At 36.4% G+C, this 26,442-nt stretch overlaps 1 protein-coding gene across 2 annotated transcripts in view; it reads left to right on the forward strand.

Annotated features, from left to right (window-relative positions):
• The window catches only part of LOC127938498 (ATPase family AAA domain-containing protein 2B-like), an 83,962-nt gene that overhangs the window by 28,991 nt on the left and 28,529 nt on the right, over positions 1-26,442 (forward strand). For both annotated transcript variants that reach the window (XM_052535152.1, XM_052535153.1), the window contains exons 21-24: positions 1,293-1,486; positions 2,509-2,668; positions 5,954-6,076; positions 8,076-8,195. In XM_052535152.1, the coding sequence (XP_052391112.1) occupies positions 1,293-1,486; positions 2,509-2,668; positions 5,954-6,076; positions 8,076-8,195 (597 nt within the window). The remainder of the gene's footprint in view (positions 1-1,292; positions 1,487-2,508; positions 2,669-5,953; positions 6,077-8,075; positions 8,196-26,442) is intronic.

Raw genomic sequence — 26,442 nt, forward strand, 5'->3', positions numbered from 1 at the left:
TCGTACATCCAGTCACGCTTCTTGCGCACGCTAGTTCTGATCGTGTGTATAGTACCTCGGCAACTACGCAAGAATTGTAGTATGTTTGCGTAAAGGGAAACAGACATTCCGAGGGGAACAGAATCGACTGCTACACTGGGAAACAAAATCAAAACAGCCGGCGGCATGGAGCACCAGAAAGTCCGGTGGACGTCGGAGATGGAGGACCAACTCGTCGACCTGTGGCAACACCGTGAATGTTTGTACGTTTCGTGTAAAGAGTATTACCTCCATATCATGATGTAGCAAGTATTTAAGTATTTTTCTAGTTTTTCTTATGTTTTTTTTTTTTTCATTAAAAACAAAGCACAGACTATGGCCACTGCATCCTCATCCTCCGCCATGATTGTTTACTCTGAAGTCACGTTTGATCTCGAGGGATTTTGCAAGATTTCCCGTCTGACCTGGGAATGCTCGGGAGTCAAATCGGTTCATGTGTGATGTGTTGATTTTGCCGTGTGGCTGCACACAACACACTGTACGACCAAAACTGTTAGACCAGTGATTTTTTTTTACCACCGTGTGTGGGGTCTCTCAGGTTTGGAAAATCGGCCAACAATTTTAGAATCGTCCCGTGTGAACCAGGCTTAAGATGGCAGAAAGTGTATCCTGTTTGCTTTCATTATTTAACAAAAAGGCAATGTTTTGTTATTTGAGTGCACACAAATAAACGTAGAGGCTTTACAGATTCGAAGCATCTATGACGGAGTATTTCATACATTGAGCACGCTACCTTTCAGCTTTCCACTCCGCTCAGACACTTAAACAGCGCACATTTTTCTAATTTAACATTAGATTGAGCAGCCATTTAAAGCTGCTATTACTCACATATTTCAGATTATAAAATATATTTGATGAAGATGAATGATAGGCAAGCGTTTGAATATACTGTATTGCCACAGAATCCATCTGTTAATGGTCTGGCCACCACGGACCCACCACCACTTTTGCTCGACCAAGTCTCTTGTCAATTAAAGTTTAGTCGACTACTAGGGAGCAGCCCTACATTTAGTTAAATATTGATCTTTATTATTGTGGGGGGTTTTTTCCTAGAGGAAATGCATGAATATTAGAAAAATATTCAAAATAAAGATGTTTATTGGCTATAAAAAGAAAGAGGGATTCATTACTTAGTCCTTAGAAGTACAAAAAAATCAATCAATCTATAAATCAGAACTGTCAGACTCTTCACGATTTCCTCATGATTGTAGTTAAGCTGTACTGAGGGTTGGTGTCTGTGTTTGTGTTTTCAGTGTGCGCTCTGGAGGTGCTGACCCTCGCTGAAGACCCCCGCCCTCGGCAGCTCTCGGCAGAGGAGCAGCGGAGACTGGAGGAGCAGGAGGAGAACACCTTGCGCGAGCTCCGCCTCTTTCTCAGGGACGTCACGAAACGGCTCGCCACTGACAAACGCTTCCAGATCTTCAGCAAACCCGTGGACATTGAGGAGGTGGGCTGTTACTGCACATCAGCAGCTGTGTGATTAATGCCTGTAGAGTCTGTGTTCTATTCAATATTACCATGTAATAATTAGCGGCACCTATGGTTTATTAGTAACCCCAGACCAAAGAAATCAAATGATTGTCATTATAAAACCGCTTGCGGGCTGGATCGTTACTTGAGTCAGGAAATTTGAGAAGGCAATTAAAAAGTTCATCAATACAAGAAGCAAACAAGGAGGACAGTGTGTCTGTGAATACAGAGTGCAACACATTTTCACCTTGGTCTCCTAAAGCTTTTTGAGTTTGTTACAGGGTCAAGCAAAGCCTCTGTATGACAAATCAAGAACATGCATATATTGCAAAATTGGCAAAATGCCTTAGACAATTTCTCCAAAATTTTCATTACTGGTTTGAATAAAGGGATATATTTATGTAATTTAGAATAATATTGTATAATTCATATACCTCACAATACAGTAATGACTGTTTTAGGATAAATATATAATATTGTATAATTCATACACCTCACAATACAGTAATGACTGATTTAGGATGGATAAATAAATATATATTTATATTTATTTATTTATATTTATTTATTTAAGGGCTGGGCAAGTTAACTCTTTATTTTCACATTAACTGCTTAACGCTGACAATTATTTTATTGCGTGTTAATGCATTTTTTTATTATTAGCAATGCGGCTAATCGCATTTAATCATGTGAAGATCATGTGATTAATCACGATTTAAAAAAAAAAAAAAAATATATATATATATATATATATATATATATATATATATATATATATATATATATATATATATATATATATATATATATATATATATATAAAGCTCAGTGTGAGTTTCACAGTATTAGAGTAAAACAGTATTATTGTCAAATATTGTCACATTATCACATGATTATACATTTAATATTACTAAAAATATCGTTTTTGAGGTTTTACTAAAAATATTGTCATATTAGGTTTTTTAGTGAAATGTGTTTGTTTATTTTTCTCTGATATAGGTTTCAGACTACCTCGAGGTTATCAAACAGCCTATGGACCTGTCCACCATTATGATGAAGATCGACACTCACAAGTACTTGGCCGCCAAGGATTTCCTAGTGGACATTGACCTCATTTGCAGCAATGCGTTAGAGTACAATCCAGACAAGGACCCTGGAGGTAAATACACAATATAAAGCAGCTGGATAAGTAAAAGAACAGCACTTGTTATGGGGTATTCACACACAAACAGCAGTATGCAGCAACAAGAAGTCATTCTTTTTTTTAGTAAACAATGGTGCAGTGGAGTTAAGCGGATTATTAAGGTGATGTGATGTTACCTTTTTATTTATGTTTGCCGTTTAGCTTGAAAAAAAAAAGTTAGCTTTATTGGAGACATTTTGAGAAATGATCCACAAAATTTATAATAAATTATACAGGTGTACAGGAGAAATTTACTAGTTAACCAGTTGTTAAAGTTGTTAAAGAACTAGTAGATCCATGCACATCTGTTGTACTCCGTTTAAAGTTTCGGAAACAGTGATACCAACCCAAAAAATAGCAGCAGCAGCAACTGCTGTATTTAAAGAGTGGAGGAGATTAAATCAGTGATTAATCGGACAGACTTGTCAGTCCTTCACTGAAAGATATGAGAATTTGAGAACAATAAACGCAGCTAGATATTAACCCAGTGACCTTTCCTCATTCCAAAGGCACGAGAAATCATTGTCACTGATCTCTCCACAGAGGAAAAAATGGCACTATAATGAGCAGTCTCCATAAAACCCATTCATCGCTTTAATGGAGTTTTCGCTATTCCCTGGACATATGGTCAGTCGGTTGGGACACTTGCAGTGTAGAAAATTATGCCAGATATTGATTGGTGTTTATGGATGTGCCATGTATGTACATAGTAGACTGAATATAAACTAAACCAGAATGAAATGAGCCATGGAAACCTGTGCCTGGAATTCTAAGGTGAGTTATGTAAGTTGACGCTGGGTTTTCAACCAAAAGCTTGAAAGTTAATGTGCGATATTTATTAGCTCCTTTAATTTTGCCTCTTAAGACCCTCATAACATGTTAAACATCATCTAATGAGACCGAGCATGTCGGATATGAAAGGTGTATCCTGTATGAGCCAAATGTGACCGCATGTAATATTTAAAGCAAGAGGAGCATATTCATATTAAAGACCTTCTTAAACAGTCATGTGAGTGTCATAGTTTTTTTGTCAATGAAATGAGATAATACAACCATATATTATTGGAAGTCTGCTAGCTGTCTACTTCTCATTTTTATGTCAGGACTTGACTCCCAGTCGTCTGGATTAATTGGTCAGCCAGTGAAGGTTGTTGGCTAAATGCAGCCGGTGCCTATGAATAAATCATAGTAGCCCATTTGCTGGGAGAACATTGGTCATTTGTTTAAATGCAGCGTCCACAGAGGAGCCACTGAAGGAATGAGACAAAACGCAATTAGCTACTTTAATAAGGAAACAGAAAGAGGCTTCTGGTCCATTTAGAGCAGGGGAATATGGGATTCAGGAGCTGTCAAAATTCCATTTGTTAAGCATTACTCTTACAAGTGAAGCATGAAAGTTGCACTTAAAATCTAAGGTGTCCTTTCCCTCGTTATATAGGTAATAATTGTGTTTGTTCGCTGTTGTGTTGGGTTTTTGTTTTTAATTTTTTGGCGAGCTTCACTTCTGTCCTTGAAATGCAGTGTGGATCCAAATAGAGTACGGAGATCTCCCTTCATTCATGAGAGTCTTGCACTGGTCCTAGAAAATGTGCAGTTTGAAATCGTAACCCAGCTGAAGTTTTAAAATCACATCTTAGTATGCAACTTTTAAGGTGGTTCTTATTCAAATAATTTAATTCCGAGCCTCCGAACCGTACCCCTGGACATCAGCCTCCCTGCTGAGTTTCCTTCCAGCCCTGTTCTAACCAGCTGCTTCGATTCAGTTCACAACAGTCAATTCACATAGTTCATACTAAAAGTATTTACTTTGCTGGGGAACTGTATATTTCTGAGAATATAGTAAAACGCTGTGAATGTATTTTAGATGGTTGATAATGTGCGGTATATACTGTGCAGGACTCCAATAAGTAGAAAATTGGTATTCTAATCCAAACATAGCCAAATGCAGTGTGAACATAGATCACAAGGGCCTGGACTGAGCACCACTGATTTAATTTCTCACTGGTCCATTTGTTCAATTGTCCGTTTTGGCACCAGCAGCCTGAGATATTTGGGTAGGGCTTTGAAAGTCAAAATAAGTGGATTTACACTCTCTTCCTTTCAGCCTGCCATTATATCCTTGACTGCAGTAAAGAGTGTCCTCTCACTCGCTCTAGATGGCTTAATTAGGCCCATCTTCCAATTAAGAGGCAAACTTTGCCAGATCCTGACCTCCAGCCTGTCCTGGAGTAATGAGGACTACCCAAGTAACACGCTCTCTCTTCTTACTCACTCTCTCACACACACACATTTTTCCTCCCTTCGTGTTTAAATGCTGCTTGATTTAACAATAGAGGGAGAGAAACTAAGGATAGAATACAAATGGTATTTCTCAGAGTTTTGAGAGCACAGTAATCCCTGTTTTTGTAAACAGACGCTGTGATTGACTGCCTGTGGAGCGCTTCAACGCCAGAGGTGTTTTTCAGATATTCAAATAAAAAAGCAGATGCTTAAGTTTCTCGAGGGAATCTTAATTGATTACATTGAGCGTTTGCTTGATTTGCAGCACCTAATTGTATTTATTTTGATTTGTTGTGCCTCTTTTTAATTAATTTTTTATGTGTTTGTTTGAAATTGTTCACTGGAACATTAATGTCACCGTCTTGCCATTCATGTACATTTTATACATTCATTTCTATTGGTGGTCGCAGCAATGCATTTAGACGTTTGTGTAAAGTTAAACTCTTTTAAACTTGGTTGCATTTCTGAAAAAAGACATGGCCTCTTATGTTGTCAGAAAGCATCAACTCTCATTGAAAATAATTTATTATTTGTATTGCATATATGTTGCTTTAGGTGTGTATGACATCATAAATATTTTAGGATTAACTATTATTTTTATTTAATAGTTTATACATATCCAGCAGGACTTCAGGATTGTGTCGATTGTGATTGATTATGCAATTACAATTATTAATTTCTATTAATAGAATTGATATTAAAACAACTGCTATTCAAATTTTGAGTAAATTATGGAGCTTATTTACGCAGCATCTACACCTTGTTGATTTATAATGGATGTGTTTGAGTCCACTCATGTTTAGCTAATTGCACATTTAGCTAATTGCAGTGGCTCTAATGGTGATATTTATTTTTATTTTTTATTTTTTATTAATTGTGCAGCCCTAATACTCAGAAACCTTACTGTCAGTCTTCAAGAGCATGGCTCTTTTTTAATTGACTCTGCCCTTGCTTACTATCTTCTGTTGTGCTTCCTCACAGATAAAATCATCCGCCACAGGGCCTGCAGTATGAAGGATACTGCGCACGCCATGATCGCCTCTGAACTGGACCCTGAGTTTGACCGCATGTGCGAGGAGATCAAGGAGTCCCGCAGGAAGAGAGGTGACGCAACACTTCAGGCTGTCCTTAGCCCAGGGTTTCTTTGAGCTAGACTGACGTTGTGCACCGCATTACAAACCAATCCTCTTGCCCAAAGCTTGCAGTTACTTACCTTTTTTAATACTCTCATTTTACACCACTTAAGGTTTATTTAGAATAGAAGACATAGTTTTGTTTCAAAATCTCTCCTTATTCCCTATGTAGTTCTCTATGTGGCAGTCACTTTATAGGGAACAAGTCATATCATACACCGCAACAGTATCAGTACACATATCTAACCAAATGTTTGGATGGACACGACAGTGTAGGCTTGTTTGATATCATCACCTACAGCTGCATTGTATTTTAATAAACCATTTAGAAAATGTATTCATTACAATAACTACACAAATGATCTATTATAATGATATATTAGAACATATATTTTTATTATGAATAAGTTATTATATAAAGAAATGCATTTTTTATGCAGTTTTTATTTTAAAATTAACATGTTTAATTAAAATAAAATTGAATTGTATATTCTTTCTATATGGCCTATATGTATATAAATCAATATAAATGTATATAATAAATGCTTTTCTCTTTTTGAAAGTATTAATGTACATTATTATTATTTATTTCTAGAATGTATTATATTTATGCAAATAAAGAAATGTGTATATAAATAATGAATTTAGAAATCCTTAAGGGACGTATGGGTATCATTTAGAATAGAATGCAAATAGGGATTTAGCCCTAGATTTTAGCATGCATGCCGGCACCTTGTTTAACACCCATCAGCACTAACATTAGTATTAGGGGTCTAATCCTCAAAGACACATAATGTTTCAAAAAGAAAAGAAAGAAATCCAGGAAAAAAAAGAGAATTCACATTAAAGGCTATTACGAGGGTCTTTGCACCCAGCACCTCCACCACCCTTTAATCAGCAGGGGGCTTTTCTCTCAGAATGATTTACTTCAGATTCCTGGAGTTCGATCATTTTGTGTCTGCTGTAACGCAAATCTCGCACGGCCCTCTTCTGGGCCACCCCTCGGTTCCTTTTCATTTTGCGCTGGTTCAGTCGAACGAATACGGTGGGGTAAAAAATGACCTGCTCTAGAGAAGTGCTGCTGAATATTTTATGTGGTGCAGTGGAGAAGTTATGGCTATCGGTATTGTGGTGTGTAACTTTGAAGCATGGCTGCATATGAATTAAAGACCACCATGAAATTCCTTAATGAGGAATTTTTTTTGTGTGTGTTGATATATTTCTTATTAAAACAGGATATTGAAATTGGACTTGTACCTTTTTATTTTTTAATTTTCTTTCATTTTATTATTTATATAAAAAAAAAAGCCATGAGCATGCTTTACTGCTAAATATTGCTAGTTAAACTTAGGTGGTTTCAACGGGGCTGGGCATTATCAATCTAGTGTGTATTTTATTGTACAAAATGAACAAACAGGATGTGTCATCAACATTTTCATTCAATTTTCCCAGAGAGTGAATTTTGTCTTTATTTTTTCAAGTACTTGCATATAGATTACTCTTGAAGCTAACAGAATTGGTCTGACAGCCACAAAACCTGATTTAATGGGTTCTCAACAGTGTCTTAAAGCCCACTATCAAGTCTTTGATTTTCTGATCCCAGCTTGAACTCATTCTATGTTAGTCTATGGGATTTTATTCTTTTTTGCATCTGCTAGGCGAGAATATGATTTCTTGGAACATGATGATGATCCCCTTGTGAGCGACCATCTTCTAAAATCTCCTCTGAAGGCAGACATATATTTTCATATATAAAGAGCCATTTATACTGTCTGAGGAAAAATAGTGTAATACTACAAAGACATCATCTTTTGCAAAAAGTAAAATTAATCTAATCTGTTTATTATCTCAACTGACTTTAATTGTCAATTTTATTTCAGTGATTTTCAGCCGGCTCAGGGTGCATCATTACCTCACTTTTTTTTTTCCTCTTCATTCTGGGTCTAACTTATGTTTTCTTGTTCTTCCAGCCTCTCAGACCACACCGCAGCTGCCCGTCCCACCAAGCGCCGCGGCTACCAGGAAGCCCGTGGGAGAGGAAGCGGGATTAAGCAGTTCTCAGGGTGACATGGTGGACAAGCACTGCAGCAGTGAGTACATGCAGAACACAACAGCCAACAACAGTGATTGTTAAGGTCTCTGCTCTCTGTGCGGCAGCTTTTAGACTAGACTTTTTCCAGGTGATCGAACAAGCTGTACTTTGACTTCGAAACGAGCCTTGGGAGGTCCGACACTTCTGCTAACCGCTCTGCCCATGAAAGTGTTTTCATGAGGGACGGTGTGATTGTGAAACTGCTGCCTGTCTTTCACCTCATTCAGAGCGTGAATAAGGGTCACTGTGGCCCAACCCAACCGCACTCATGACAGTTTGTGTAGTAGAGGAGTTTAGAGCAGTCCTAACATGTTCTCTCTTTTGGACGTTTGGCGCATTCTTTTGGTACTGTATGCTTGAATTTGAAATATTCTATATTCACTATAATTTCAAATTTTACATTGTCGTTAAAATTAATCTGATATTATCATTTATTTTCAATATATCGCCCAGCCCTAGATATTACTTTTCCTTCCACCCACATTAGATTGATATTAGATTGTCAATACAGTATTGTGAGGGGAAACATTTATTTATTTATTTAATTTATACAAAAATAAGACTATTATAATACATGTAAAGAGTAATACATTAGTAATACAGTATTGTGTATTATTTTCATATATAAAAAATATAATTTTATGATTTCAAGCTTTATGAAGCTGAATTTCTTTAAAAAAACAACAAAAAAAAACTGTAATATAATATGCAATTACTGTGCTATTTTCTATTTTTGCCATGTCATACCGCTCACCCCTAGCTGAAAGGTTTGTCTCATTGTTCATTGAACTCCTAATGAATTAGCTTACAGATGAGTCATTTTTGTGAGTGCAATGTAAAAACTCATCAGTCTTCCAGAAAAAAAATGCATACCTGAAAACAAAACCTCTCTCCAGTTCTCGTGCTTCAATGTCAAATATAATAGATATTCTTTATTACCTTAATGCAGCTTGTTTGTTAACACTGTGGCTTTTATAAGTTCTTTAACAGTTTTGATTCTGTCTGGAACTCTGTTCTGGACACACAGCACAAAAGCTTGTTGTTTAACGAGATTTGCTGCCATCCAACCAGTGTTTCTTTAACTATTACTTTCTCAAGTGATTGGATTTAGAATCACTCAGACGTGGAACAAAATGCTTTCAATTAGAATTTGGTAAGTAAGCAAACTCCCAGAACACAATACAAGGTGCCTGTGGTTTCTGAAAAACCTGCCAAAGTGTGACATCCAGGGATGGAAAAGTCAAAAGATCATTAAACATTGAAACAAATTTCTGTTGTAAATGCATTTTTGTACTTTGTACATTCTGTTAGAAACAATTTCTTTGATTAGAAATTACTTTTTGTGAGTGCGGTCTCTATAGAACTTCTGGAAGGTTGTGGAAAATCAAGGAAATTAATTATCCTTTTTATGTTTGAATTTTTTTACCATAGTTTTGTGCTTGGTGAAAATAGGCTAATAACACATCTCATAGTGCTTTGGGGCTTTCCAAAGTCCTGTAGTCGCTCTTCTATTGATATGCACAAGAGTAAGTTGATTGACTCCCAACATCAGAGCAATGCCTCTGGTTGCACCCCCTCACCGCCTTCCCTTTGACTGCAGCACCAGCCAGGTCAGTCCTCTCCAGTGGCCACCCGGTGGATGGAGAGGGATGCTGGGAAGGCTCGGGGGCCACAAGGGTCAGAAAGTACTATCTGCATCTACTCTTTGGCGAAAAACTCTGGTAGATCCATGCAGCAGCTGGGAATGTTTCATCACATTCATAAAAAAAAAGTTTAAAACATATTTAAATAGAAAAATGTAATTTTTTCTATTTAAACATGCTTCAGAAAGGCTTTTAGCTGGGCCTCAAAAGAGGTTGTTGTGGAGGAGTGGCTTGTTTAAATCTATCATTCGTCTATGTTGCCAGATTGAGCTGTAATGCTGTGATTTGCTCAGAGCCAGCATTACCACCCCGGTGTGATAAGCAAGTTTATTCTTGCTCTGCAAGTGTGGACCCATTAGATAAGTCATCGGATGGCAGTTGTGGGATGCTTCCACATGCACTATGAGATTAATTAGCAACTATCTCAAATACAGTGGATCTGATGGGTATTTTGACCAGCCTTGGGTTGTTCATTTTTAGATTGTATTGTGTTTTGGGTGGTAATCTTTTATTCAGGAATCAACTGGGATTTGATGTTACGATATCATTAGATGTCTGGATCATGAAATGAATCATAATGTTGTGTAAACATTTAACACTGTTCTAAAGTGTTGTAGCACCAAACTGTCCTCTAATTCTCGAATTTGTGTCCTGCACTTCCTCATCCTGCCACAAGATGCTGTATGTCTCCCCCATTATCTGACAGATAGAACCGTACAGTATAACAGCTCAAGGGAAAAGACACACAAAGAATGATTACATCCTTGAGAGATGAGAAGGTGGCTGTTAGGTGCAATAAACACCTCCGGATGAGATGGGCATGCTCCTGTCTGAATGTGTTATATTTCTTGCTTGAGAACCGGAGGTGAGGGAGCACAAAACTCAAGCTTTCAGCTCCTAAGAGCTTGTTAAGCATTTCATCTATCTTCCATCTGATTTGCCCAACAACAAACTTATAATTTAAAGAAAAACTTCCTTAAATTAGCCTTATCCCCCAAGTGATTCGTTTTTATCTTTGATGCAGTCAAAGAAGCCATTAGTAGTGTTGTTCTCCTTTTATCAGGCTTAATGGTATCTACTGATTGTGGGTTCCGTTGACTGTGTAGCATGTGTAGCACAGCATGTGTATATTGTGCTGCAAGTTCTTCTTAAATTCGGACTATTCAAATCTTATGCTTTGCAATTGGTACATTTTGTCCTTGAATCAGACTTTTTTTTTGCTTTTTCTGTGGCGATTCTGATTAAATTTAAATTTAATTACTCAAAATACTGTAACACAGTTTGTTTTTCTTTTATTAAAATCAAACCAATATTACCATTCATACTTGACCATGAATTAATAATTTACAGTTTAAATATAGATATTATTGCATTGTAATATAGAATTTATGGGGTAAATATACTTGAAAAATCCTGTCAATTTAAAGTCATTAAACTTTATGCATTTTTGTCTCTAATAATCCTCATCTCCACAAACAACATTTCTATCATTCAGTTTGGTTTTGTGAACTTGTGAAGATAATTTTTCCAACAATTTTGGGAGAACTTTAGTTTAAGTATATTATGGATAGATAAACCGATTGATTGATTAATTGGTGTGAAATTCTGTATGACCTGGAATTTTCTTAACCGACTTTGCGAGATAACACCTTGTGGTATTACTGTGTTCTGGTGTCAAACCATTTATCATGTTATGTTCTTTATTAAAGCTGCTGTATGCAAGTTTTGGACTCTACTGAAGTATAAAAAATAATATGTTTGCAGATATTTAAGAAACATACTTGTTTATCTTAAAGAAAAAAACAATGCTACAGTCAGTTATTCTCCTTTGAAAATGTGCGTTCTGGGCCGGAATGTAGTCTCCGTTTTGGTTTATGAAAGGCCCTCTGCCTGTTTACCCAATTGTATTTAGACACCCCGGGTTGCCAGCTGGCAGAAAACACAGCTAATTTAATTTAATTAATTGTCAAGTGCACTCGTTCCTGTTGGTGTCATCAATCTGGCAACCTGTGTATCTGAGGAGGAGGGGCTGGATGAAAAAAAAAACCCTCCAATATATTGAATTTGGACTGCAACACCTAGTTAAACCACGCTGTGTCAATCCTACATACAGCACTTTGAAAATAATTCAGTTTGTAGACATAAATGCTAATACCCAAAGCAATATGACAGGAGAGATGACAAATGAACCATCAGATACAGAAGCCTCAGCAGTCTTGTACCAACAATGAAGATCTCAGACAAGAACAAAGAGGGACGTGTTTGTGCTGTGGTCCGCTATTGTCCCGATGATGAGTCAGCCACCCGGCACCAACTCATGGAGATGGCAAAACTAAGCAGTTCTGTCATCAAGGTCTTTTATGGGATTGCAAAAGGGATATTTAATCCCCGAGGCCATCCAGAGCTGCTCGCTTTCCTGCTTATCCTCACTGTTATCTGATGCTGAAGGTTGTGAACTATTGCACCTGCTCTAAATCGGTGGCTTTCAACTGGCTTTGGTTCTGGACCCAGAGTTGACTTTGAACCTCAAGTGGCGATCCAACACATTTCTTTAATTAACCACTGTACATATAATTTATGGTTATATATTATATAATATTCATTAATATAACACAAAATTATTAATGCATTTACATTTTTTTTTTCTGTTTTAGAAATAGCAAGTAATTCACCATACAAAACACATTGTGGTTGGCCCACCATGTTTGATGTATTCGGAGTCTTATATTCCTTGAACATTATGAATTGTAATGATTTTTAAGGGTAAGAAGGTTGTCACATAACCTATCCATATTGACATTTGGCTCATTTGTCTGTAGCTTCTGCCCAGTGAGTTTGCTTATAATTAGGAGACGTTTTCTCAGTTTTTTTGGGGTAAGACTCACACACATGGAAAACACATTCAGAAAGGGGTGACCGCAGTCCACCAGATGCTCTTCTAAGCCGGAGAAGATGAAAATGTGTTTTAGCACTTGGATGTCCTGCTATTTGTTGAGGTATTGTGTCCTAGTCAGAAGTTTGCCCTTGTGTGGAACTTATTCAAAGCCTTAAGTGTTGTACTTGTCATGATTATATGTGTTGCTCAAAAACAAGACAGCACCCCCAACCTCTTCCTTTTTTCTGTCTTGTTGCTTTTCCCTTTTGTAACCATACCCTGAACTACACAATCTGGACTTTGGTGTCTATTCAAACAGATGGGTTTGAAAAAGTGTGTGTTTTTTTTTGTTTTTTTTTGTTTTTTTGTTTTTTTAGCTTGGCAATGGCTCAGTGAGAAGTGTAAAAGCTGTTGAACATACTGAACATTTGATACTGGCAGGGAGTAATTTTTAAAGTTCAGAGTCAGAGCAGATATAAGTTATACTGCATTGCTTTTAGTTGGTCTTTAACTTTTGCAGATGTCTCACTCTCCCATTTACTTTTCAGATGATTTATATTTTGGAAATACAATATAACTTTTTAAAAGCTCATTCATTCAGGGTGTCTGATAATGCACTCTGTTTACTGATGTTCTGTGCATCCTGTGTTTTATTAAATAGTGCATTAAATACTTTATATTTAAGATATATTAATATTAAAGGTATATATTACTTAAAGGGGGTGTGAAATGCTCGTTTTCACTCAATATCCTGTTGATCTTGAGTACCTATAGAGTAGTACTGCATCCTTCATAACTCCAAAAAGTCTTTAGTTTTATTATATTCATAAGAGAAAGATAGTCTGTACCGATTTTTCCTGGAAAAACACGAGCGCCTGGAGGCGTGACGTGTGGTCGGAGCTAAAGAATCCCGAGCGCCAGTAGGCTTTTGCGTTGAGAGCGTTTGGAAGCTGAGACACAGATCCAGAGGCTGAAATTTAACAAGAGCAACATCAGCAACGACGTCTCTATGTGGTATGTACTGAAACTGTATATATTTGCTTAGCGGTTTTGGAAAATGACTAAGTTCCACTTTGTCGTCTTTTTTATTTTTTTTTAAGCTGTACATGTGGAAAGTGCAGTTTGATGACAACATCGCATGTTGTTTACTTGATGTGCTTACACGCCGATAGCTAAGTTAACAACAGTTTTACTCACCGCCTGCGGTTTCAACACACGATCGTGACCCTTTTCCGTTGGGATTGCATTATCCTTAACCCTTAACCCAAGAAAAAAGCATTTGAAAATTTTTTTGTTTGCATTTCTTATCTCCTTATGTCATTAGTTACCACACTCAATGTATTTTTTTTCAACACGTCCCATAATTTTTAAAATATCGGCCTCTACCAAATGGTTGATATGTCACTTTATGGCAAAAGTACCGGAATTCATACACATACTATGGAAATCAGAAAATATGAACTATAATGAATGATCAGAAAGTTATATTTCTCAGCAAATAGTACATTCTGACTAGGGATGCACTGAAATGAAAATTCTTGGCCGAAACCGAAAACCGAAAAAGAGAAAACCAAGGCCGAAAACCGAAACCGAAACACCGAAAGAAATTATGGCAATTATTAGTACCATTGCATTTATTGCTATGACCGTGTACTAACTTTACTAAAATTAAGACATTGCAATTGCATAAATTAATATGAAAGTTTCAAAGATAATTACAATTACATAACTTAATTAAAAAAAAAAACATAAAAATACATCGTTACAAATGATGCAAATATTTATTAAGCACATTGCAACAATGCACAGTATAAAATAAAATTCAAACTAAAAATGTATCCCACTCATGTGTATATTTAATAATAATGTACAGGCCTACTGGCCTGCAGAAAGGTTTTAAAATGAACAGTTCTCTCATAAAAACAAAGTGCATTTAGGTGAAGTGCATTTGGAATTTTCTATGTAGGACTAGAAAGTGCATCACTTCTCCAGTATAGGCAAGAGGGTTGTCACTTCTGGGGATAGGGACTTCAGACAGTTAACCATCTAGCTGTTGAGCAGTTGAGCTTGTCATCTGCCTGACATTTGAGAAATATTTGAGAGAGTGTATTTAAACAGGGCCAGGGCATAAATAAACATTTTTATCAAATTAAAGCAGAAATCTAGCATAAATATGGCTACAATCTGATATTATGTATGTATGTTTGTGTGTGTGTGTGTGTGTGTGTATATAGTAGCCTAAGAACAAAATAGCCAACGTATTATTATTATTTGAGGCACTTTCTTGCAGAATTCCACTGAACATATCAGACAACGATGGTGCATGCCACTCATCTGGTGCAGAGACAAGTCTTTTTTTCTGCGCTCTGATCTGTCTCCTGCGCTTGGCGCTTCTCCGTCTCCACACGGGTTCTCCGCATACAGCGCGGCCTGGATCATTTCTCGTGTGCACTGACTTATTTCCGCATCCAAGTAATGGTCTTTATAACGCGGATCAAGCACATTCGCGATGAAGTGCAGAGGATCCGAAAAGATCTCAATGAGACGTGTGCTAACAGACTCTATAAGACAGTACTTTTCTTTTTTTTTACTTCGTGGTCCGTCTTAATTTCTTTGTTAGGAGACGTTTTAGTGCTGCGAATAAAGGAATACGAAGAGAGAGAATGTTCTCACTGGTGTTAAGTGAATGTCGCGTGGAGCTCGTGGTCTGCGCTATGCAGGTGCACTTGCAGGTCGCGTTTTCTGTTTGCGTCATCACAACATTTCGGCCGTGTTGTTTCGGTGATAAAAGTCTATCGGCCGAAAATCGAAAAGGCCATTTTCGGCCGAAAATTTTCGGTGGCCGAAATTTCGGTGCATCCCTAATTCTGACAGCAGAAAGGATTATCTGAAAACATTAGCTTAGCTTTCCTACGTTTACCATAAAGTGACAAATCAACCATTTGGTTGAGCAGGCAGTTAAAGGGTTAAGAAATAAACGATATGCAAATCCGGCGTCAAACTGGGCCTTGTTTGTAAAACACTTGCACAACTCCGTTGATGCTCTGTAAAAATAAACTCCATCCACTGGTCCCTTAATGCTGGTTTTTTTTGGTAATCTGTGCAGGGTTGTCTTGCCCTGGCAACCAAAAACACACTTCTTTTGTGACATTTCGGTCTCACTCTGATCAGTGAATGTCTCTGCTCTGCTATACGGGAGCGCGCGCTCTTCCGGGAGAAGTGCCCTTAGCACCCATATAAGGAAATTCCGCTCCATCTAACGTCACACAGAGCCATACTCGAAAAAAACTTTCCGAAAGTTGTGACAAACCGGGAGGAGTATTTTTGGAACAGAAATACTCCTTCAAACGTACAACTTAATTTTTGAAACTTTGTCCATGTTTAGCATGGGAATCCAACTCTTTAACAGTGTAAAATCTCAGTATGCATGAAATAGCATTTCACCCCCCCTTTACAAATCAAAATTTGATTTATTTACTCATCTCAGGCAATCTAAGATATAAATGAGTTTGTTTCTTCATCTGATCAGGTTTGGAGAAATTCAGCATTGCATCACTTGTTCACCAATGTATCCTCTGCAGTGAATGGGTGCCGTCAGAATGAGTGTCTAAACAGCTGATTAAAACATCACAGTAATCCACAAGTAATCAGTACGATTCTGTAAATGTCTTGTGAAGCCAAAAGCTGCATGTTTGTAATAAATTCATCATTTCTAACTTGTTAATTGTTGCTTTCAGCTAAAATGAGTCCTCTATTTCTAATTTTGCTTTCTCTAGTGAACTGTTCCTTTAAAACCTATAATTTGTAGAATAATAATCCATGAGAGGCTCACTGAGATTTACCATGGTACAGCCTATTGATTCACTTCAAATGGTGAAGTGTCATTTAATCCTACTGAAAGAGACCAAATATCACAACATTCAACTAGTACATACATGGAGTAAACTAACTCAAGGGTTGCAGGTTGAGTCTACAGTGTGGCTGCAGTAGAAACTGGACTCTTATAAAGTCACTGTGGAATAACTGTGCCCGTGAGTAAAGCACTTAACCCCAGATTGCTCCAGCGGGACTGGCCCTGCAATTAGTGTGCTGGAAGTCGCTTTGCAGTGTTTGCTAAATGGCAAGCAACTAATTTGTGCCCACGGCTGCATTTAACTTCCCTCGTAGAAAATCATTGCTGGGGATAAAAATGTGAAAGAGCGTTTCATATGAAGCTGTCGTTGTCTTGTGCACAATTGTGTATTGATTGAAAGAGCATTTGCATTTCATTGTTTGCACTAGGTCTTGCAAGTCTCGTGCAGTGCTTTTTAGGAGTAATTTTCTAATTCCAAAGTTCAGTCTTTATTGAAGATTTAAATAAGTACTCTTGACATATTAGAAATAGGGTTTAGTTTTTTTTTTTTTTTTTGTCAATTGATTTTGTCAACAAAAGTTGTTCATTAAAGGTGCTGTAGGCAACTTTTGTAAAAATATTTTTTACATATTTATTAAAGCTGTCATTATGTCCTGACAGTAGAATATGAGACAGATAATCTGTGAAAAAATCAAGCTCCTCTGGCTCCTCCCAGTGGTCCTATTGCCATTTGCAGAAAGTCATGTGCTCCCGGTAAAAAACAACCAATCAGAGCTGCGGTCCGTAACTTTGTTTGTGTTCAAAATGTAGAAAAATGAACATAATAAGCGAGTACACCATGAATCCATTTTCCAAACCGTGTTTTTAGCTTGTCCTGAATCACTAGGGTACACCTATAATAAGTGTTTATATTCGGACTATTTTAGATTGCTTCGGGGGTACCGCGGCGGAGTAACCCAGTACCTTTGTGATTCTTCATAGACATAAACGGAGAGAAGTAGCTCCGGCTACGATGTTCTTCCGCAAGACGCAAGCAGTTCTGTTTATTAACCGCTAGAGCATCAAAAGCTACCGACTGCAGCTTTAATATATTTGTTTTAGTATAATAGCTCTTTATTGTATCTTAGTATTTTTCTTCCTATTTTATAAGACTGTTGAAATGGTAAATTTGCCAGAATTTCTCTTCTAAGCTTTTTTTTTTTTTTGATGAAAAAGTGTCAGGAAATTGTATATGTATTAATTAGAACTTACTGGTCCATCTTTCAACAGCAAGCATTTTGTGAATCCCGCGTTGAAGTCCCCGAGATTAGAGAAGCAGTCGTCAATAGAATGTGTTTGTGGGTGGAGTCAAGTTGTTCGCGGCCAGCCAACGTCGAACATAGGTGTGCATTAGGGCTGCATGATAATGACAGAAATCATAATTGATTATTCCCTTGAAATTGTAATTATGATTATTAATTACGATTATAACAATTTACATTGATGTTTATACTGTTGTTTGATACAACTGCATGCCGTATTTTTATCTGAAAATAAACAGTGTGAAAAAACTACCTGAAAAACCTTTAGTGTTTTTCTATAGTATTAAGCCTCAAATATCAAACACACATCGGATTGGTTTCAACTTTACATAAAAAGAAAAAGTAAAAATATACAAAAATTACACTAAATATACTATAGTTATACTAAAACTAAAACAATGGAAAAACCCTTAAGATAACATGTAGAAAGAAATAACGTATTTTAGGCAAAATAACATAATTGGACTTTGAAAGATTAATTGCCGCATTGAACAATTGTGTAATTGTGGCATCCATAATTGTAATCGCGATTAGAAATTCGATTAATTGTGCAGCCCTAACATGCATTATGCAAATGTGTTATGCCGTGACCTGTAGTCATCACGGAAGTGGGACTCGAATTACTAAAGACTCGTCTATGCTGTACAGAGTCGATTCTTTATTTTGGGAGGGAATAACTTTATTTATCGTGCACTTTCAGTATTTAGCAATTTTTGGAAATTGAATCACTCATGTACATGTTGAACAGTTGAATACTGTTATTAAAATCAGTTTTTATTTATCTGCTTACATTGCCTAATCTAGCTCAGTCATGCTATGGCCTTTTCGTCATATACAGTTAAAAATATTTGAATCTTGATGGCAGTTTCTCTCTTGTCCCACTTTGGCTCTGTATCATGTCACTTTCACCTTTGTTTTTTCATTCATGCATTAATAAGGACTTCAGACTGTTATTGGGACTAACACCGTTTGGCATGAGTTAATTTTGTGATATGCAGCATCTATTGTGGTTGACACAGTTCATCAAATGTCCATCTAGTCATTTCTGAGCAAGTTTTAAGCCCCAAGATTGTGTTCCTGCAAATTTCCCCTTTGATCATTAGAAAATGAGCAATTTACAGCTGAAAATCGAAAATTGCAGAGCTACGTCAGGGAGCCATCTGATGAATTATGAAATTGTATTAATCTGTCAGGATGATATTGATCCAACTAGGCAACTTGCCACGGTCATTAAACCACAAATAACTTGACACCCTTTAGAGTCGCAGATACCTTCACTGGTGCTATTTAAAGTCAGCTGAGGCTTCATCATGCACTTCTACTGTGCTATTGGCACAAATATTTTTGGTATCATTTGGAGTTCAGCATACTGTTGCGATTTCTCTCATGCACTTTCTAATTCATTTAGATGAGCAATTTAATGAGCTCGACGGGGGAAAAAAAAGATCCCACTACAAAGACAACCTTTAGTTTAAGCAACTCTTCTATTATGATTTGTGCTGCAGCCTATGGCCTGAATAATATATAACTTATATTGCGTTGGGGCGCCCCGCTTTGTCCAGGGAAATCTTGCTGGCCCCAAATAGCGCATGGAGAGTGTCTGTGCTCTCCTTTAGAGTTTAGTTTCTTTCCCTAATATGAGCGCTAATGGACTTAATTATGGAGATGGGGTGTCTCAAAGTAAAAGACTTCAGTATTCAGGGCCCTGTAATGATAATTTCAAGCTCCCAGTTTTGTACGTGGGAATCGTATCAATTGATTCACTTAGTTTTGAAACTACTTTTAAATTCGGTGAAGTGTTTTATGTTATTAAAAATTGTTTATTACCTCTATGAAGAATTTTTCCCAGCCTAACTTAAGTAAATGATTCAGTCAATAACAATAAGTCATAAAGATGATTATTATGTTTTCCATAAAGAAAAAAAAAAACTTGTCCGCTTTCAGGAGTATACTGGCACAATGACTTATAAGTATTGTGTTTTGAAAACAATTATTCATTTCTTTATATGCGTGTTCATGTATATCTTCTAGACAGAAGCTGAGAGGGATGGATTTATTGAATTTCATTTTCTGGAACTAAAGCTTTCCGACTAACTCAATTATTAAACTAGTAAATTAGTCATCTTTGAGTCAAAGACGTAACATATGCCCAAGGAATAGCTTTTACTTTTGCAAAATTTGCATTGTGGGTATTAATGCTTTGTCTCCTCTAGTCTATAATGGCTTGGAAGGCTGTTATTTGAGCTCTGAGTGTTCCGGAGTGATGCGAGAATAGATATACTTTAGTGCCTTTCAGACTGTATTTTGGTGAAGAATGAACTATTATGTTGTTTTCAGGGGTTCTTTGTCATGGATGAGTGTTGTAGATTGCATGAAATGTTTTTCTGAGTGAACTTTTGGATGGTTTGTGAATCACACTACAATTCTTGGGGTCGGTTGAAATGACATGCGGACAGTTTTCATTTCTACAGCTGGATGATATCTAGATAGATATATATATATATATATATATATATATATATATATATATATATATATATATATATAAAAATTGGCTTAAAGCACATTAATTGCACAAGGCTTTTGTGACTTGTAATTGTTTTTTTTTTGTTGCGAGTTCCGCCACCTTGTTAGCAGATCTAGTTTCATTGGCAAATGAGGTTTTGGCTCAGTGGGTTTTGTTTTCTGATAGAAGTAACATCACATCTAATGATTAAAGAAGTCCATGTCCTGTCTCTTCATTAGCCTAAATGCAAAAATGGATCCACATATGGTGACTCATAACTGATCCAAAAATGTTTTATTTCAGTAAGTTAACTTTTAGTCTTTTAGATGTACAGTAGTTAGTTTTGTGTGTGTGTGTCAAGTCTTACTTTTTGGAACAGGACAGTATAGATTAATCATTGAACATGTAAAATGTGACCCTGGAGCACAAAACCAGTCTAAAGTTGCTGGGGTTTTTAGCAATAGCTAAAAAAACATTGTATGGGTCAAAATTATAGATTTTTCTTACATGCTACAAATCATTAGGATATTAAGTAAAGACCATGTTCCCTTTTTTTGTACATTTCTTACTGTAAATATATCTCAATTACATTTTTGATCAGTAAACTGCATTGCTAAGAACTTTATTTCAACAACTATAAAGGTGATTTTCTCAGTATTTAGATTTTTTTTCGCACCCTCAGATTCCAGATTTTCAAATAGTTGGATCTCAGTCAAATATTGTCCTCCTAACAAACCATACATCAATGGAAAGTGTATTTATTCCAATTTGCAGTTTACTGTTAGCATTTAACTTTAACTTTTGTAAACATTTTTTTTAATTGTCACACATTAGATTTTATTTTTTATGTAACTAAATCTTAGTTACACTGTGAATTTTGGTATTGTCTTCTATTAATAGTTTTCAATGTGCTGTATTTATGGCTATCACTTGATAAATGTAAATTAATTGCATGATATGCTGATTGATTTCATTATAAAAAAAAATTGCAAAGTAAAGAAAATATACATAAAGATCCCTTTTGTTGAAATTATCAGAACATTTTTAACACTAACACATTAACGTTGATCTTTGTAGTGTTTTATAGTATTCTATTGTTTTATAGTATTGTGTTTGTTATACTTTGGTAAGTCTTGGGGCTGTTTTAAATGTGCTTCATATAAAACGAACTAGAACTAAATTCACAGTGCTACTTGTAATGCGTTTGTTCAGTCATTTTTAATTTACTACATTTTTAACATAGTCCCCATAACTGTGGATATTCTCACTCTCCCTGAATGATCATTTTCAGTTTGGTATCATGAAAACAGTCTGCTAGTCTGGATCCAGTTATTTATAGAGTCCGATGGTGGTCGTTTATCTCAGACAGCGCAGGGAAACATGCACTGCACAGCTGACCTTTGATTGATTCATCCACGCTGAATGATTTAGACTGCTACTCTGAATATTTCACCTTTTCTTCTTTATTGAATTGGTCATTTGTCATTTCCCCTAGTAGGCTAAGACAAAAATGCTCCTTAAAAAGAGCGTTGGATCCAACCTGACCCCACAATTGCAATGGTTTTGATATTTAATTCATAAATCCCATCCATAAAAATCTTAGCTGGATCTGAAATCCTGAGCAGCGGATCTGATCCGTTGACATTGACTAGGTGAACCAACAGAGGTTCTGCTCACTGTTTAAGTCCTTTGTTGATTTTACGGCCCAAAATAATGTAAGCCCCTGTTGGATGTAATCACACCTGACTGCTTTTGAGCTCATGAGTAAAGTTGAGCTTTTAAACTGGCCTTTTCCCAAATCTGTCGTCCAGGAAAGGTTTAGCCATCATGGTGTCCAACTTTTGGCCATTACCTATGGTTTCCTCCATATTGCATTTGTTTACCTTCACTTTCTGTGGATTTTTTTCTCTAAAGAGCATGGGGGAAATTTTCAAAGCCTCATCATTCAGAGCAGATGCTGCGTCTCTCACTCTCAATGTTCTCATTCCCTGGGCTTCAGGTAATCACAATCCCAGCTTGGTATTAATCCGATTTTCATGGCCTCCTAATGGTGTCCATTAAAAGCAAGCTCTGTAGATGATGTGCCCGGTCTATCATGCGGTTCTACATAAACCTCACCGTGGAATCTAAGCATCCGGCACAGCGGTTGGTGGCGAACTCCAGCAGGCCAGCCAAGTGATTACGATATATATCTGAAGTCGAAACCCTGATGGAAATCTGATCAAAGTGGAAGTGGCTTCCTTCCTTATCGCCAGAAGAGCAAGTCCAATAAATAAACACTTTTCCTGGTAGGCAACTGGCCAACTGTTCCATGTCAAAAGTGGTTGGTAAAGATAGAGAAGGAGCTAACTGTAGAGCACAGCAGTCGAATTCTGGAAGTAAAAATCCCCTTCATTCTCTCCATAGGGGAATTGATTTTTAACAATAATTTATAAACCTTTAAAAACAGATATAATGTGAACTAAGAGGTGTTAATCGATGGATCATGCTTTTGTTGAAGCCATCAGCTGGCATTTATTATTAAACTTTTTTTCTTTTTTTTTTTTATAATCATGTTTAGCCCCATAATTCCTGGTAAAAACTACATTACACATGATTCTGCAAATAAATCCAATTAGAGTGTCGACACAAACCCATAGACCGCTTTAGTGCCCGTCTACTCTTTTATGCTCTGAAAATTTCTGTGTATAATGTATATTTTGCATTGCTTCTACATGCATAACAACACCTTGTATCCTATTTGCAGAATGAAATCTGATAACCATTTGTAAGGTCAAGAACTCTGAAAATGCCATAAAAACATAATCCATAGTTAAATTATCAGTTAAACTTTTGACATTTTTTGACTGATTTTGCTTATATATATATATACATGCATACATATAATATGATTTACAGTTCTTTGCATTGTAGTTCTTTACCTCATTAAAGCCATTATGTACATAGTCTTTTACCTATGTCTTTTTATCCAAATATTCTTTTGTTTGTAATGTTGTACTTCACCCCTTAGCTGAATGGTTTGATTCATGGCTTGAAACTCTTCAAGAAGACTTCTTTAGAAAACCCTTTGGGGTAAATGATTGGGAAAACATAATTTCAGAAGCCGTCGCAGAAGTGGACGGACATGATGCACACTATATGCTTTACAAAATCTGAAAAGCTTCCAGTGAGAGCTGCTTTTTCCACACCGTTTGGCTTGGCAGGCGCCACATTGATAAAGTGCCAAAAAGCTCCCTCATCATTTTGACTCTCGTCCAGTTCTGAGGGATGGACTGACCTTTGCTGTCATGACACCAGTGCATGCTGGACCTTCAGGCTATGCAGGCAGCCCGTTATAACATGGGTGATCTCATTTCCTGCTCAAGAGCCAATGAGTCATCCGCTAGTGAGGCAGATAGGCGTTTCATCCATAAGAGATGCAGCTCTTCTTTGTTAAGTGGTTTGAAGATTGTACCTATTTTTGGCAGGCCTGTATTTCAAAGCTGTCACAATCAAATGTGCGCATCCAAATATAGTGCTCTGCTCATCAGTGGGCGTTTCCTGGAAAAAAATTCCGGCGACGCTGTGGCATGCTAGGACGCTCACGGTGGAGATGAATTACCCCTGGCATGCCCGTGTGTTCATCCTCACAGTGGGCAAAGGAAGCTTTTGACTCATCTACCTCATTTCCACAGGCAGAGACTGAATCATTGATCGATCCGCAGGCCTCATTAAGCATCCACACTGCATGACAAAGGCCAGAGTGACTAGCTGTGTCCTCTCACAAGCCAAGTCTTTCTCATTCTCACGTCGTTTTCTCTAACCTCTTGATTTCTCACCTTACACCTGACATATCGTGCTAATGGGTATTATTATAAACCATCACCTCTGTATTCTCACTGTGTCTTAACCAGCTGCAATGTAGTAAGTTTCCAGCAACAAAGCAATTTGTCCATACAGACACTATATGGCTATGTGAAAAAATCTATCAAATATCACAGCCAATCAAAAACGAGTGTGGGAGGGATCTTTCTGCAAGCACATTGAATTTGAAAAAAAAAAAGTGGATATGTAATCTAATTCTTAAACATTGATTAATATTGAACCATTTTAACAGTTTATTTATTTTTTGTTCTTGTTAGCATTTATTTAGGTTTTGTTTTACTTCATTATGGGCTTGCCTTAGCCGAAATAATTTATAGTGTCTTAGAAGGCAGTGACATTTAACTAGGCTAACTATATTTGGAACAGAAATTGTTTCTTCAGTCTAAAACTGACTCATATTCATTTTGCAATTTAGTTTTTTTTATATGTCCAGATTTAAAGTTTTAAAAGTTTCCAAGGTCAGTGAAATACATTTAATTTCCACTATATTTAGTATTCAGAACGTTGGGTTGCTTAAGCCTTCCGTAACACTTGTACATTATAAAATAATCCATGTCAAGTGTTTTTAGGAAGTACAAGCTCTTACCACTAGGTCAAACCTGCTTTTTGTCGTTTTTGTACTTGAACTATTAGAGGCAGTATTTGAAATCAATAGCTGTGTTTAGCTTTATAATTTTGCCTCAGACAGGTTTGCACTGGCAAATGGATATGTCCTTGGCTGAATAATAGTCCTAGTCAAACTCGGACTCAGCGCGTCCTGGCAGGTGTCCTGGAACAGGAGCGTGAGCCGTTCTCCTTCGTTCTCCTCTGTTGAGCTCATTTACCTGAGATCCGATTCACACAGCTTTTTCTTGCTCGCTATTAAACGTTTAATAACATTCACAGCGTGGCACACCTACACAGATATGCAGGAATTTTAAGTAACTCTAGGAATTAGTGTCATTGTAAGGCCACATGTTCTGCAATGAACTATTGGAATAATGAGCTGCTCCAGCGGAAAAATTGACCTTCCTGGATTTAAAGGAGCCATATTGAGCTTTTTACAGCACTATATTTTATTCCCAGAAGTCCACTTATGTTAGTCAAGGTTATTGCAGCAAAAATATCTCCACACCATGTCCAGAAGAAAAATCACTTGGTACATCCCAATTTGTGTACTTGTGGACAATTCTGTTGTTGTTTTTTTGTATAGACAGTGCAAGTAGTGTTGAAATCACTGAAAATTCCCTCAAAATGCACTTAAAAATTATGCAGTAATGTAGTAATTACAAGTAGAGATTTACTGCTGATTACGGAGTCAGCATTACTGACAAGATGTGCATTAAATATCGAGCGATATTTATTGTGCATCCCTAGTAACTACATTAAATTTACTGTGCATATAAATGGAGTTGTATTTTATAATGGTGCATTGCATATACAATTGCACTGGAATTAATAGAATTATATGCATTTTCATATACAGATTTCACATTCAGTAATTAATCATTTGAAACCTGCTGTTAATATTTAACAATAAATGTTGTTTTGATCAAATTGCCCTCTTTATTTGTTGCCCTGCTTTTTATTGTCAGGTTATTTAAAGTTAAATGAACAACATTTTATCACTCATTTGCTATTAAAATGCAAGTCTATTTATTTTGTTTAAAAAAAATTTTTATGTAGGATTGCTATTTATATTCATGCTATATTGGTTAAGCCTGGAATTTTCATTTTATTTTATTTTATTTTTTTAATTCTGATATTAGTTTGAGTTGTTACTAACAATTTAAGATTCAGATTAGGATATAGAATATAGATTAACAATCCAAATTAAAATATTGTAATTTTTATTTATTTATTTTTTTAGTAGTATACATTTATATTTGTATATTATAAAAAATAAAATAAAATAAAAAAATTTTTTACTATTGTGAAGTGGCATCACATGCACGGAAAATTTGGCTAATTATTAGATAATTAAAATTTGTTGTCAATTTATGTTCTTGGCTTCATCAATGAGTGGTTGCAGCCCTATTTCTGAGGGGATGTAACGTAAAACACTCTTATTTCTAAAAAAGTTCCTTTTAAATGCTTAGATCTCATGAAATATTATGTTGGCCTTTAGAGTGAAGCTTCATCTGTATATTAAGATTTTTAGCATAGTGTGCCTTGGTAAAAAAGTACTTTTCAACCTTTGTTTTTCCTTCCAATAAAATCACCG

This window comes from Carassius gibelio, chromosome A20, assembly GCF_023724105.1.
Source record: "Carassius gibelio isolate Cgi1373 ecotype wild population from Czech Republic chromosome A20, carGib1.2-hapl.c, whole genome shotgun sequence".
Classification (NCBI taxonomy): domain Eukaryota; kingdom Metazoa; phylum Chordata; class Actinopteri; order Cypriniformes; family Cyprinidae; genus Carassius; species Carassius gibelio.